The sequence below is a fragment of the Sciurus carolinensis genome, chromosome 5 (genome assembly GCF_902686445.1).
Source record: "Sciurus carolinensis chromosome 5, mSciCar1.2, whole genome shotgun sequence".
Taxonomy (NCBI): Eukaryota; Metazoa; Chordata; class Mammalia; order Rodentia; family Sciuridae; genus Sciurus; species Sciurus carolinensis.
The window spans coordinates 169,825,775-169,842,613 of record NC_062217.1 but is presented as its reverse complement, the minus strand read 5'-3'; the positions used below and the strand labels follow the sequence as shown (position 1 = coordinate 169,842,613).

Sequence of the window (16,839 nt, the reverse complement as noted above, 5' to 3'; positions counted from 1 at the left end):
ATCACCAAAACTTGGGAAAATCAAATCAACAGAACATCCCTTGAGATAACTACTAGCATAATCATGTCAATATAATTTTGACTGTTCATATTCAGTATCTGAAATTTTTAAATATATTCAAAATTCAATTCTTACTAAAATATATTAAACATTTCTAGAATCCTACAAAGAGTTTACTAATTCATAAATGAAGAAATTTACATGGTAAATTTAACAATGACTTACTAGGGATCAAACCCAGGGCCTTGCACTTGTTAGGCAAGCACTCTACCACTAAGCTACACCCCCAGCCCCAATAATAACTTCTTTAATAGCTTAAATTTAGACACTAAAACCAATGTTTTCATTTCCTTAAATCCTTTCTTAACTCATCTTAACTGATGATTTTTCTTTTTTTGGGGGGTGGGGCAGTCCATTGAGACAGGGTCTCACTTAAATTGCCCTAGCTGGCCTCAAACTGTGATCCTCTTCCTCAGCCTCCGGAGTAGCTGGGATTACAGGCATGTGCCACTACACCTGATTCCCACCAATTTTAAATTGGGAAAGAGAAAGAAACCATAGGTAGTGTAACAGATACTTTTCCCTTTCTTTCTCAGGGATTTTCCCCCAACCTGAATAAATAAATGCCTTTTACTCTGGAAGTCTTTTATGTTCCTGCCTGCCAAGACTACACCCCATGTAGTGTGAACTCTGCTGAGAAGACAACTTCACTATTAGAAAGGCTATTATAAATAGCTAAAATAAAAATCACACTTACTAAGGTTTTAGTTTCCATGCTATAACCTCCACCTTGCACATGGTTAGAATAAAAGCACAGTTATAAATCAGACCAAAGACAAGATTCAGTCTTCATGCTGGCTCAGATTCTGACTTCCTCAGGAGATACTGCAAAACGTGATAAGTGGTTCTGTCTGACTGAATAGCTATTCCTGTAAAGGAGACCAAAACTGAATTTCACTTATAGCCTGCTAATTAATCCATAAGTATTTTAAAGGCTTAATTTTAATCAGTTCTATTTTAATTATTCTCACTTATTTTAATAAGATTATTACATTTAAATTTTTAATGAACAACAATAAAAATAGCCAATTGATTGGTTTGGTCAGCCAAATTAAATATGGAAATGTTGTTTTTCTATATAATGTTAAATATGTGTATATATACACACACAAGCACTAATATTATCATTATTTGTATTACTGAATGGAAATAGGTGGTATATCCAAATAAGCAGAGAAAAACAAAAAAAAATTTTTTCTTATGTTCAACTTTGAAATCTTTTTCTCCTTCAGTACTTGCATTTGGATTTTGGTTTTGCTTTTTTTCCTCATACCCAGGTAATTTAAATTTCTTACTCATGACTTTTTAAATTTAATTTGTACACAAAGACTACCCACAATGTGACAGCAATCCAAATAAGTGTTTAAGAGCAGGGAACTACAATCATATAACCATTCACAAAATGGACAATAGAAGATAGTGATCATATTCATTAGCCAGTTTCTTCCTTTAGTTTCTCAGGTATGAAATGTAAGTAAATTACTTATGCTATTAGAAATTATAATGAGCATGAAACATCATAAAAACGAATGCTATAATGAACATATATTAAGAACTACTGTAAGAAAATTCAGTATTTCATTTAAAATATTCACATTCAAAACTCCATATTTGCTTTGATAAATCTTACTCTGATATATCTGTAAACCTCATTCAACAGCCGGTAACCTTACATTATCATACCTAATCTTCATGGAACTAATGTACAGATATATACTTAAATGTCCAAGGCTGACAAAAAACAAAATATCACCATAAAAAACAATCATATAGAGGCTGGGGGTGTAGCTCAGTGGTACAGCATGTGCTTTAGCATTTGCAAGGCCCTGGGTTCAATCTGCAACACAAAAACATGATAATAATCAAATAGGCCTGGTAGAGGTTGAACATAGAGCTGCCTAATTAGCCTACCTGATTTTGAAAATCCAGGTAACTAAGCAATACTAAAGCCAAGCTCAAGAGTTTTAAGAAGAGTGCATTATATTAAATGATGGCATACAGTATCCATTCTAGAGAATTAAAACTTTATAGGAATATTGTATTTTAGTAACTGAAAGTTGAAATTCATTGGAGAGGATTTTCTAAGAGAGCCACTGGAACGTGTGGCCATCAGTAAATGAAATGGAAGAATAAGGATAACATCAGCTCAACTATGTGATTTTTTTAATTATTCAGAAGAAATTAACACTGAGTATTCTTTTTCTTCCAATGTTAATACATACTAAAAGGTATATAAAACTAATCTCAAAGCAATCAGCTCTAAGAATTAATGCTGCACCCTGAAATAAAACTTACTAAATATCATTTTAGTATATATTCATATACCCAAGTAATGGGTATAAATTAATAATGGGTATAAATTAATAAAACAAATTTAATTTATAACTAGTCTGCATACACAACCTATATTTCCAAATTCTATCCAACATATCATACTTCAATGAACTGGTACAATAAAAATCTGCATGGGGATTTCTTTAAGGAAAACTGGACACAACTGCTACTCTTAAATATTCCATATTCAAAATACAATAGCAACTAGTCTAGGAAATTCATGTGTGCTTCAAATTCTACCTATAGAATGACTCCAAATATATCAACCATTTTCTAATACTAAATTAACTGCTTTTAATTATAAACTTCCCAACTCAAATAATAATTTAAAAAGTACGAGTATTATGGTCCATCTTATTAATGACTAGAAAGGAGCTAGTAACGGTACACTTTTATATTACCATGTTTAATTAATTAAATTATACAAAGCATTACTTAACACTGTACAAGAACTTTAGCTACATTGAAGTAAATTCCTAAAAATTGTAGCTATACTACAAATGCCCCCAACTACCTACTTAAAAAAACTATGAAAGAGAACTAGGGAAGTTAAATAATCTTCATCAAGTACAAACCTATTCAACAAACTGAGATAAACTCAGTTGTCAGTCAGTTTCTAATGATGAGAAATTATCCAAAGAATGAACTAACAGCACATGTAAGAGTTTTTATTAGTTTTATTAACATAAATACTTACTAATATAAATCTGTGGAGATTTAATCTGTGGAGGTTTACAAATGCTCAGAGAACATCTTAGGGAAATAAAGATAAAAGATAAATTTTTTTTTTTTTTTTTTTGCAGTACTGGGGGCTGAGCTACCTCCCCAATCCTAAAAGATAAATCTTAAAAGGATATTCCAAGCATGCTGAATTTTCAGGTTCTGTGAAAATATTACAAAGTATTTCTGAATTACAAAATTTAGGTAAATTTAAAAAAAAAAAAAAAACTGAAAGTACTAGTTAACTCTTAAGTTAAAACTCCACAGTCACTGCTTCTTTTCTCATCAGTATCTTCCTACTTATCTTCCTGACAATAATCACCAGGAAAAACACCTGGGCTAGAGCAGGATCCTGGAGATGATGATATAAATGAACCCACTGCCTAGAAATCTGATGCCATTTTAGGGGTCCAATAGCCTGCCGAATCTTCCATTAAACCCTTTATCTTCCTCTCACAACAAACTCCTACCCTAACTTCTCCAGTTTCCATTAATAACACCATTCATACCTCTGCTCCCAGGAAAGACCCAGAATCACCTTGAATTCTGCCTTTTGCCCATACATGCTTTCTAGAGGGTTCTATCCAATCAGTTATTTTCTTCCCATTCCCAATGCTACCAGACCTTTCTCAGTTCAGGTCAGGACTACTATAATAGCTTCCTAAGCATCTCTGCTTTCTAAATCCATCCAGCTGACCAGAATAATCCTCTTTCTGAAGTTCTTCTCTAATTGCATAAACTCTCAACTCCTTAACCATTACACTCAGAGCCCATATGCTCACTCCCAAACACATCACACACATATACAACTCACACGTGTCACCTCCCTTGAAAATATACACATGAAGGCTTAGCTACACAAAGCGCAACAGACAGGCTCACTTCTAGTGAAACCAATGCTGCTTTGAGGCTAAGTTAAACCTCATCTTACATTCCTAACTTAAGGAGCCAAGTGCCCCAAGGCTCAGTCCTTGGTTCTCATCTCTCTAAGCATCAACACCCTTAGGGATCTCATTCAATCTCTGGGTTTTAAAACATCACCTATAAGGGGATGACTCTCAAATTTACATTTCCAGGCTGGATCTCTTCCTCAACTCCAGATTCAATAAGTCCAGCTGCCTACCTGACACCTCTATTCAAATGTTTTGGGGTTGGGGAAGATAGCTCAGTCAGTAGAGTGCTTGCCCTGGGTTCGATCCCCAGCACATGGAAAAAAAAAAAAAACTCTATTCAAATGTTTTAACAAATATCTCGACATATTCAAAATCCAATTCTTTATCAGAATTTCATGTTTCTCAGCCTCGGTTTTCTAATCTTCAAACTGAAGGAATTAGAACACTAAGAGCCATAAACTAGTTCAATAAAATTTCTGCCCCTCATTGCTCATCATTCTACAACAGACTTACACCTTCGAAATCTGAGCAACCTGGGCTACTCTGACAACCTATAAGCTGATTAACCAATTCCTGCTATGTAAAGGGCACAAGGACAAAACTTTTGCAATGCTAAATATCTTCTAATAGTACTAAATCTATGTAAAACTGTCTACATATAATCAATGATCAGTAGATTTCAAAAACTGACCTTCCTATACCAAAAGATCACCACTATCCATGACATCTGGATCAAATGAGTAGATCTGAATTAAGTATGCTTGTGAGTCCTTCCAAAGAATTTGTGTACATAAAAGACAAGGTAAATGTAAGATCAATAACACCTACCTTGGCCTTACTTGAACTACGTTGTACTTAATTGAAAGAATCATTCCTTCAACTACTACATCTATCTTCAATCAAAACAATCCTAAAACCTTGAACTAAAAAACGAAGAATTTAAAGTTTACTTTTTAATCTGTCAAGAATGTATCAATTAAGAAAAATTATAATAGTCATAATTCTAATAGGTTGTTTTTCCTTTTAAAGTACTAGAAACTTGGCAATTCATTGATCAGAAATAAAATAAGACCTAAAAGACACAAAATTTCTTACACTTGTGTCAAATCTAGCATGAAATATTAATGTTCTTTCTTTTCAACTATCTTCTAGTCATTTCAGGAGAAATTCTAACTTGCACATAAACTTTCCCAATTTAAACACTTCAGTTCTTAAAGAATAACAAGAAAGGGAAGAGGAACAATACATATATGATGGAACCAATTTAAGCATAATAGCTACTTTACAATATCATGGTCATACACTTTAAATTACAATCCCAAACAAATTATGCACTCAGGAACGTAGATAAATACAACTAGATAAAACATCTTTGCTGTTCGGGGAACCTAAAATCCAGATGAAAGACTATAGTTTCCTTAAACACACAGAAATGGAGCAATTCACCCCAAGAGTGCATATCAATCAAACTTTTTTTTGGGGGGGGAAGGGGGGTACCAAGGATTGAACCCAAGGGAGCTTAACCACTGACCTACATCCCCAGCCTGTTTTATTTTGAGACAGGGTTTCACTAGATTGCTCAGTCTCACTAAGTGCTGAGGCTGACTTCAAACCTTCGATCTTCCTGCCTCAGTCTCCCAAGTCACTTGGATTACAGCGTGGGCCACCATGCCCAGCTCAACCGAATATTTTAAAAACAGTAAAACAGCATCCTGTGAAAACGCAGCCTGGAAGTCATATTCTGCAATGGGGTCACCACTAAATTGCTAAGGCTGACCTGGAAATTGCTATTCTACTGTCTCAGCCTCCCGAGTTATGGGATTACAGGCAAGGGTCACTGCATGAGTTCAACAGATCTTAATGACTAGTCCTCATCTTCCATCACTTCCCCATGTTTCCATTCTTGCTACTCAAAGTTGGTTGAAAATAAAAATTACCAAAAAATTACTTTAGAGGTTGGTCTTTTTCTAGAATGATTTCAAGTTTCTCACAGAACTAACATAGGACCCTTCTATGCTGGCTCTGGTAAATAAGTCACCTTCTATAACAGATGCTGTGAATCCATATTTTGGAAAATGGCACATTCCAAGTTTGTCATGGCACCTGACTCCAGGAATTCCATTCCACTGTGGTCAATCCACATGGTCTCCCTTGAGCTGGTTTCCAAGTCCTTTCATTTCCTTAGGGCATAAAAAGCCCCTATATCTAATATGTTTTCTGGAAATTCCAATGCATGAAATTTTAATAAAAGTTATGTGATTCCCTCTCCTCCCCCGCCCCAAGAAAAACAGTAAAAGAGAACTGGGAGGTTAGCTCAAAGGAACAGTCCTTGCCTTGCATGTCAAAAGCCCTAGTTTGACTCCCAGAACCACAAAAAAAAATAATAATAATAATAAAAAAAATTTGCAAGAACTCTAAACATGTTTACCATATTCGAAATTCAATTTTTTTCATTATTCTATCCATTCTCTGTTCACACTGTGAACATACTAGTTCCAATTTACAAAGTACCCTTAAGAACCAAAGGTCATTATTGCACCTAGCCCACTAGACCATCCTTTAAATCAAAGGTGTTACCTCTATGACAGAAGGAGTAGTAGAAACTTGAAACTTTTATAAGTTATTAAAAAAAAAAAAAAAAAAAAAAAAAGCTGCAAAAAGACAACGGAACGAAATGGGTGAAATATTCTAAATCAATACCAACTCAGACCTACCATCTGGTTCCAAAAGTGTATTTTTCCCAGTCCCTCAACTCCGTTCTAATGTTGTTATTTTGCCTAAATTCTAATCCATTAAAGTCATTTGATTTAAAACACCTATTTTATAAATGTTATTTGTACATGTTATTTATTAATAATACAAAGTCATTCAATTAGATCACCTTCCTCATTATTCGGATGTGATGATTAACAAAAATAGAATAAGGATTTTCCTATCATTGTAGGGACAGGCAGAACAAGTAGGTAAAACTTTAATAAAAGGCATTCTGGGAAGAAATGCCAAAAACAGCAACAAAGCAAAAGCGCTGCTTACCCAAATCATTAGATGTAGGTGAATAACTAGGCCAACTTTGTCTATTTCATAATTTTGCAAGGGTCAGCCTTAATCAATTAAAAAAAGAAAATAATAGCTAAAATAAAATAAGCAGTTACTATGTGCTAAACATAGTTCTAACACTTTACCTTCATTAATTAATTTGATCCTCAGAATCCTCTTGTGACAATTATGCCCAATTTTAAAGACTAGAAACAGACACAGAGGCTGAGTAACTTTCCTGAAGTCATAGGTACTAAAAGGCAGTGCCAGAGTTTAAACCCAGGCATTTTGCATTCAAGTCTGCACTATATACTCTATATAATAACTATATATAAATACGCATACACGCATACACACACACACACTGCAGCTCAGTTTCCTGTTCCCACCATCCAAAATCTGGACTATTAAACCACATGAGTTTCTTACTGAGCAGCCCCTCTTAGATAACTATTAGCAGGCAATATTTAAACAAACATACATGAACACAGATTTTGCTCACGTTTAGCTTGATAAAATTACATGAATCTTCCCAAAGTAGATTTAGATGGACCTAGAAAAGTTATTTATAAAACAAAACACATTAAATTTATCATACAGAATTTAATGGAAAATTCACATTAATTTATTTAATGGAATAATCACAACAACTTTAGACTATAAAATGCCTGGAGTGTCTTTTGTTTTGGAGGATATCACTGAGAAAGAAAATACTATTAATAACTGTCAGTCTAACTTCCTTTAGCCTAATATACATCAATCCATATTATTCAAGAAACCATACCACGTCAAATAAAAAAGAACAGAAAAGCCTTCCATTTTCATCCAGTCAGCTGAAAAAGAGGTCCGCACAAATACCATGTATATGAATTACAGGGCCTATACATGATCCTGTTTTAAAGAAAGTTTACTATTCTTTGAAATAGTAAGCCAATCATATTTATATCTCAGAATCTCAATTTTTTCATCAGTAAAAACAAAGGAGCAAATATGATGCTCTCCAGGATCCCCATCCCACGTACTAAATGCTAATTACCAGTCTCTTATTTTTCTATGTAAAAACTCACTTTAAAATCTTGTTTATAGCTGGGTGTGGTGGTGCACGCCTGTAATCCAGTGGTTCGGGAGGCTGAGACAGGAGGATGGAGAGTTCAAAGCCAGCCTCAGCAATTTGGAGAGGCCCTAAGCAACTCAGCAAGAATCCTGTCTCTAAATAAAATACAAAATAGGGCTGGGATGTGGCTCAGTGGTCTAGTGGCCCCAAGTTCAATCCTCAGTACCCAAAAAAAAAAAAAAAAAAAAAAAAAAAAAAAAACTCTTTAGTGATTTTATAAATACCCTATTTTCCAAAGATAATGAAAAAACTTACATCTTTCCTCCTCCTATTGCAACAAACTGATAGTCAAGCCCAAATTTTAAAATACTTACTAATATTAAGGATCACATCAATAGATTCAAGCAATATCAAAAGACTATTTTTAAAACAGAGCTATCAAATGCCCATATACCATACCACCTATGACTTATTTGCACCAAGAAGTAATTATGGAACCTAAATTGATCAAGCCTCTAGATCTGACCACCAGTTTACAAGATGCAGGAGGGAGAAGTACAAACCTGACATTATGGGGTCATGGGGATGTAAGCAGATAATCCCTATGGAGGTAAAGGGAGGTACAAACACACAAGTATTTACAGCATAAGATGTCTAGAATTTCCTTTAAATAATCCATGGGGAGGAAGAAATGTAAGTGAAACAAGACTGGCCTTATGTCAATAACTAGGTGATAGATATATGAGCATTCATTCTCCCTAGTCTCTCTATATGTGTATGCTTGAAATCTTTCATAATAAAAAAGGATTTTAGGGGTTGGGGTAAAGCTCAGTGGTAGATGCTTACCAAGCATGAACAAGTCTCTGAATTCAGTCCCCGGTGCACAAACATATCTACGCACACACCCAAAAAAAAAAAAAAAAAAAAAAAAGAAAGAAAAAAAACACCACACACACAGTAAAGTAACAAATACTATTTAAACTGAGAATTAAGACTTGGAGTGCTAATGCTAAAAAAAGGAATGGGGATCAGAATACTGTATATTAGGACAGTGCTACTCAAGTGTGGTCCAGAGACCTATGGTAGTCTAGACTATACTGGACTGTGGAGAATTAAAAAGATTTTAAAACTTTCATGGCAATTTTACAGAATAATGGTATGACTGCTGAATCTAGTAATAAGACACAAGTTCGGATTCAAGAAGAAATGTTAAAACATTTGGGAAAACTGAAGAATATAGATTCTTTCTACAACTTACAGTATGGTTCATAGAAGAGAGGAAATATATCAAAATATGAACCAAAGTTTCTTTCATCCTAAATTTCCACAAATAAATATACTTCAGAAAACTAAGACAGACTTAAACTGAATAACATTCTGCCTTCTATCTCATGAATATATATGAAAAAATGCTCTACGAAATGTTGGCAAATCAAATCCAAATCAAATCAAATCATATCCCTGGTATGCAAGGCAGGTTCAATAATCAAAAAAAGAATGAATCAATGTAATCCCATCATATCAACAGGCTAAAGAAAAAAATCACATGATCATATCAATCAATGGAGAAAAAGCACTTAACAAAGTCCAATACCCATTCATCTCTCAAAAAAACAATAATAGCCATGGGGGTAGGAATGAAAGAATGAATCGGACATTACTACCCTATGTGCATACATCATTACATGACCTGTGTAACGCTACATCATGTACAACCAAACAAATGATAAGTTATATTCCATTTATGTATGATATGTCAAAATGCATCCTGTTGTCACATAGAATTAGAACAACAACAACACACACAAAAAAAATAGCAAACTTGGGGCTATATAGCTTATGCACAAGGCTGAGGTCCAAGTTCCATCCTCAGGAAAAAGAGAAAGAAACAATGATAAACCATCAGCATGAAGAACTACCTCAGTGATACAAGTAAGTTTCCAAAACACCAACCACTAACATAATACTTAATGGTGAGAAAACTGGAGGCTTTACCACTAGGACCAGGAACAAAGCAAGACAAATATCACAGCATTTAGTTTAGTGGACTATTCCTTTCCCCTAACACTCAACTGTGAAAAATTAATTTCTCTCTCTATAAATAGCATCTGCATCTGACAGCTGCTTACTAATCATTTAGTCAAAAAAATGCAACTCAATATTCTGCTGTTATCAAAGGAGAATATTCCCAAAAAAATTAGTCAAAAATAATTATATTACCAAAAAATAATAATAAAATTAATTACATACCAAAACAAAAAAAGCAAACAATCTGGAAGTGCTTTATTTTTAAAAAATATTTATACCACAGAAATTGCCAGGCATGTCAGCCTCAGTAACTCAGCAAAGCCCTAAGCAACTCAGCAAGACCCTACCTCAAAATAAAACATAAAAAGGGCTGGGGGTGTGGCTCAGTGGTAAAGCACTGCTGGGTTCAATCTCTGGTACCAAAAAAATAAATAAATAAGAAATTAACCCTGTCTTCAGAAACTAATCACATGTATAGTGCTACCACTTAATGTACAACACTAAAATCCTTTTCATCTGCAGAACTGGAATAATTTCATATATCCAAGGAATTCTGTTTTACGATAACCAACTTATAGTTGAGAATAATTATATTGTTAAAGTTAAATAAACTCCAATAAACAGTAGGCCTCGGAAAAATTAGGACTTGGGTTATATAGCTCAGTGGTGGAGTGTTTGCCTCCCATATGTGAGGCATTGGATTGGATCCTCAGCATCACATAAAAAATAAATAAACAAATAAGTAAAATAAAGGTGCTGTGTCTATCTACAACTAAAAATATTTTTAAAAATTATATTCAATTTACCTGGTCAATCTCCATTTTAAAATTCAAACAGATAGCTCTTATCAAAAATTTCATCTTAACCAAAATACCATCCACTCAGAAAGAAAAGAATGCTTAGAGGATCCATATTTCTCAAGCAGTGAAATTACTAGTATAATTCTACAAAAGTGACTTTTACAAATGCAAGTAACCTAAGTAAAAATGCCTACTATTTCCACAAGTAACCGGTTGATTTTAACTCTAGTTATACTATAAAGATTTATGGGGCTGGGGATATAGCTCAATTGGTTGAGTGCTTGCCTTGCAAGCACAAGGCCCTGGGTTCAAATCCCCAGCACCGCAAAACAAACAAACAAACAAAACAAAACCAACAAAGATTTATGAACTTGGGGGAGAGGGGTAATGTTTTTATATAGACTACATTCTAAAAAATCAGAGAGTTTGAAGGGGGAGACTATTTTGATGAACTAGAAGAGAACACATTTTCACATAGATACAGTGAGCAAATTGAGATGGTTTACTGCCAAAAAGACTATGTGTCCACAAAACACACATACCTCCTACTCACACACACTACAGGAACGTACACACCTATTTTCCAAATACATCAGCATCCACCTAAGTAGTACATAATTACATGTATTATTCTTGGAATATAGCAATACTATGACTCAGGTCATTTGTGTTTTCTTTCAACAATGTTGACAGGTAGCAGTGAATCACATATTTTGCTATCCCATCTGCCTTATGATCAATGACAACATGCTGTCAGCATCTGAGGTTTAGAATGTAAACTGAGGCTACTGATTTTCTCCTTCCCATGATGCTACATGTTATCTATATACAAATATGGAATAGCTAACCTTAGTCACTGGTGCCAAACTCAAAACCAAGTAACTGCTCCAAACAAAGTAAACCACAAAATTGTGGCATTTATTTTCATTTGAATAATACACACTGTGAAAATGCCAACCATCCTCTACAAGATGAACTGTGTTGATAACAAACATAAACATACTAACCAAACTCTTTTTGAGAGACAGTCATAATTTCAGGAGTTTTGTCTCATAAACTATTAAAGTCCCAGAAACTCCAATACTTAGAAGACTATACATTATGTATCTCTATAACCAAAAATACTTTGTCAGACATGTATCTATATTTTTATGGTCTCCATAGGTATATTGCTCATTTCTCAGAGGTCTTGAAAATCTAGTTGGGAAGAATAAAAACAGAAAAAGATAATCTGAAATTCAGGTTAGAATAGACAAATTAAAAAAGGAGAAAGACTCATGAGAGTGAACAGATAAATCCCTTAGGGTCCAAGTCATCAAAAAGACTTCTCAAGAGATGGTGATTAAGTAGGCCCAGAGTAGAGAGTATTCATGAATACCAGAATATCAAAGGGAAAGAATGGCTTTAAAAAGAGTCTAAAGGAGATACTTCACAGGAACAACCAACAATTTACTTTGGCTGGAACTAAGGATTCACAAAAGGAAGAAATAAGACTGCAGACTAGGTCCGGGCCTGACTACAGAGAAACTTGAACAGCACACCAAGGAGCTTGAACTTTATTCTGCAGGTCTATATACTATGATGCAAGATATAATTTACTCAAAGCATAAGTGAAACACAAATATTCCAAATGAAACACCACATAACTGGGAGAGAGTGGCAAAAGCCCAGATAGGATAACAACTCTTAACAGAGTCAAGAGGAGGAGAGAACAGCAATACATAAATAAAACTGAACCAAGTTAGATAAAAAGTTACAGAGTTCTACTTTTGAACCTCCCATTTCTTAGTTTATATTTATTATATAAAAGTACTATAAGGTACATGGAATGGCACTCATTGTATCAACTACCCATCCCAAGCAAATTTACCTCAAATATTTTACAACTGGACTAAGTTTCAAAACTATGTGAACTCTAAGACTTCAAATGTGATCTCCCATAGCACCTATGAGTGTACAGATCTGGATCAAGGCCATGAACTTAAAATATACTATTGTGAATGAGTTCATCATACTAACCCAAGTGTATTTCAAGAGTAAATAAACAAGTGTCCCAATGCTCTGAGACATTAAATAAAAAGGTGTGGAAACAGCAACAGAAATAAAAATCACTTGTGAGTCTTCCTGAAATAACATCCTCCACGAAGGAGTAAAATGTGTCATTACCATCCTGCTACCCTTAACCCCCCTAACTAATGGCCCAATAAAAACAATGTTATGGAATTTCATATAAGACGACTGCCTACCTTAAAAGACAAAGATCAAGAGGGAGTACAGTTCTAAACCTTTGAAGAGTGACTTCACTAAATTAAAAATAATAATAATCAGGAAGCGAGATCCAGCTTTATTTTTCCCAAACACGGATTGGATGGCTTTTCAAAGGTCCGTGGTACCAGCCAAGATCAAAATTCCTGACGGTTCCCCCAGGCTTATGGTCTGCACACTGAGTCACACATGTTTAATCAACACAGGGGTACGCTGGAGGTTGCACAAGTGATAAGGAAGTCAACTGAGAGAGACCGCAGGTACAGGAACCATTCATTACATAACACTTCCAAGAATTTAAGATCTCTTTTCAACTGGGCTCTTAAAATGGTATTTTGTATATTACATTTATTAACATTATCATAAATGGAGCATACCATGACACCAACACTTTGGGAACGGGGCCGGCACTTTAATCTACATAGTTAAGGAAAGGGAGAACCAAGTGGCTGAAAGACAAAATTCTCAGCAACGGAGTTTCAAAATACCTGTATTTCTCAAAGATAATGGGCCAGGTTCAAACTTCCAGGGTCACCCTAAACTGCCTCTCCCCTGTGCTTAAAAATTAGTTCTTTTGTCTGTGAAATGACCCGCACCAAACCACAGCAGGGAAAACAACAGACACTTGCACTGAGCAATCACTGTTGCCAGCGGAGAGCCAGATAATCTTTCCCCGAGTTCCAGCTCCCCACCTGGATTTTCTTAGAAATGGCTACAACAGGCCACCGCGGGAGTCTGAGAGAAAGCGGCCAAGGGACCGAAATACAAGTTTGGAGACCAGCACCAACTTGTGGCGACGGGCCCGAGTATTTACGGCCTAGCACAAGACCCAGCCCAAGACCCGCTCGCCGCCGCGGACCCGGCAGGGAAGGAGGGGAGCCTGGCGAAGAGAGGCGGCAGGGCGGCCGCCCGTGTCGGTAAACAAGCGGGCGGGCCCGCCCGCCCCGGCCTCCCACGGAGCCCGGGCCGTCCCCGCGCCGGCGGAGCCCAAGATGGACGCGGCCCAGCGGCGGCCCCGGCCTGCCGCCCTGGCCTGCAACGCCGCCGCCCTGGGAGGCTCGGCGGCCGAGGCGCCGCGGGCCGCGAAGGCCCGGCAGGCCGCGGCGGGGCGGCGAGAGGCCTGCGGCCGGAGCCCGCACCCCGGGCCCGGTTACCTGGCGGCGGCGGCGGCTCCTCCTCCAGCTCCCACTCCTCCTCCCCGTCCGACGCTCGGCGCCCGGCGGCGGCGGCGGCGGCGACTCCCGCACTGCCCGCGGCGACGAGCCGAGCTCGGCCCCTCTCCGCCTCCCTCGGCGCCGCCGCCCGCCCCGCTGCTGCCGCCTCCGCCCTCCCGCCTCAGTCAGGACATGGTCTCCGCGGGCCCGCGCGCGGCTCCCGGCTGCCGGAGGCGGGGGGAGAGGGGCGGAGAGGAGGCGCGGAGGCGGGGGGGCGCCGGGGGGCGGGGGCGGAGAGGGGGACGGCCTCGGGCGCTGCGGACTCCTAATGGCGGCGGCCAGGGACCCGGAGCCAAATAAACCCCGCGGCGGCAGCACAACGTCAGGACAAGACCCCGCCGCTCGTCGCCCTGTCATTGGCCCCGAGGCCGCCGGCGGCGCAGCCAATGAGCGGCTGCCTCTTTCCGGGCGCAGGAGGCGGGCCGCGGCCGCGTGACGTCACCGGCGCGCGTCCCGATTGTGAGGCGGCGGTGCACGCCCTGCGCCTGGACCCTCCGCGGCGGCGGCCTGGCGTGTGGGCGCGGCCACGCGTGGAGGACGCCCAGGGGCGACGGGCGCACGCCTGGGCTGCGCGACTCGCGGCGCTGTGGGCGGCGGGGGCCAGATCTCGGCCGCAGATTCACCAGTTTTGAGTCAGCCCCGCATCTCCGGATCGCGGAGTGAGCCCCTGGGTTGCTCGGATGCTGCTCCGCGGTTTCCTAGGCAGTGTCAGACACCAGAAGACGGGTGCGTCGGCGCGAGTGTCGTGGCGTGTCGGTGCCGACTCCCCGGCGGCGTGTGTTTACGGCCGCCGGGACGCGCACACGTGCTTGCCGGCGTGCGCCTTCCGCCACCCACTGGCTCCGGTCGGGGTAAACCCGGTTTCCTTGTGGCTGCCTTTACTGCGGATTGCAAATAAGCCTTTCCTTCTTCAGACAGCGGATGAATTACAGCCATGAAAAACGCTGCTGTGAGACTCCCCAGAGCCCAGGTCCCAAGCAGAATATGTTACATGGTGATGTAGTTTGTGTATTTCTTTTTCACCACAAAAATAACCAACAGCCCTTAAATAAAGCAGCCATTTACTAAAACCCCAGGAATGTGTTCAGTTTCTCTAGACAGCTTTGTGTTTTTCCCAGTGCCTTTTAGTGCTTCAGACTTTACTTCAAGAGTTTGAAAGACCATAAAACTTGTAAATCTCTTTAAAAGTTGTCCGTTGAAGAAAAACGACAACCTTCCCAGAGGACCTTTAGCAGTTGTATTGCACAGCTCTGGTTCAACAGGAGGACCGTGTTATTCAAAGTTTAGTCAGATTTTTTTAAATTTGGCTGGACCTCATTTAGTAAAACTATTCATGGTAGTCTGAGTTTTTCTCTGCCTATGCTAAAGGCAGTGTGTACAGCTTCACAATGGCCAACGAAGAATGATACCTTCCATAGCTTCCCCTCACCAACATATTTCACAACCATTCTAGGATATAGAGATTTTCAACATTCCCAGTCTTGCCAGCGCAATGTTATTTACTCAAGGACTTGTCAGTTGATTGCCTTTAAACTGAACCAGCCCTTTGCCTACAAAACAACACATATTCTCAAGCATATAATTAGCACAGTTGTACATAAACACCATGTTTTTCATGTAAGAACAATCGTTCAACACAACATTTCACTTTGAAAACATTTTAAGAGCTTCTTAATACCTCCAACTTCCCCTTTCTTAATCAAGGGTGCAGAGCATCAAGAATCTCACATTGAGGGCTGGGGAGATAGCTCAGCTGGTAGAGTGCTTGCCTCGCAAGCACAAGGCCCTGAGTTCGATCCTCAGTACCGAAAAAAAAAAAAAAAAAAAAAATCTCACATTGAGGGCTGGGGTTATGGCTCAGTGGTAGAGCGCTCTCCTGGCATGCATGAGACCCTGGGTTCGATCCTCAGCACCACATAAAAATAAAATAAAGGTATTGGGTCCACCTACAACTAAAAAATATATTTATGAAAAAAAAAAAGAATCTCACATTGAGGTGTTATGTTTAGTTTGAATTGTTTAGTTTGATATGGGAAGGGGATGTAGTTTGGGTAAGGTTTATTAATTAAACTTAGCAAATGTTTAGTGAAAATCTAATGAGTAAGTCACATTAGTAGAGGAAACTGTAGCACAGGAAAAGGATAAGACAAATATAAGGTGGATTATGCTAAGTAAAGTGAAATTGTTATTGAGAGGAAAAGCAAATCCAGAAGTGATTCTGTTAAAGCCAGAAAGACAGTTCACAGTAGTTCTCAGCCCTTCCTACACATTAGAATCAACTAAGGAGCTTTTTAAAATTTTGGATGTCTACCCCCATTCTCCAGGCCCCACAGACCCACTGAGGCAATGTCTGACAGGAGGGCCTGAGCATGAATATGTTTTCAACACACTCTCCAAGTAATTACAAGGTGCAGTCAAGTTTGAGAACTGCTGAG

The 16,839-nt window shown here is 38.6% G+C and overlaps 1 protein-coding gene across 2 annotated transcripts in view; it reads right to left on the bottom strand.

The window, feature by feature from the left end:
* Zranb1 (zinc finger RANBP2-type containing 1) overlaps positions 1 to 14,714 on the bottom strand; it is a 46,080-nt gene extending 31,366 nt beyond the window's left edge. Inside the window, exons 1-2 of one of the 2 annotated variants that reach the window (XM_047554466.1) lie at positions 14,345 to 14,714; positions 758 to 929 (exon numbers count right to left, since the gene is read on the bottom strand). In XM_047554466.1, the coding sequence (XP_047410422.1) occupies positions 758 to 798 (41 nt within the window). In that variant the 5' untranslated portion in view covers positions 799 to 929; positions 14,345 to 14,714. The remainder of the gene's footprint in view (positions 1 to 757; positions 930 to 14,344) is intronic. The other variant, XM_047554467.1, reaches the window with a different exon arrangement.
* Between the last annotated feature and the right edge of the window lie 2,125 nt (positions 14,715 to 16,839).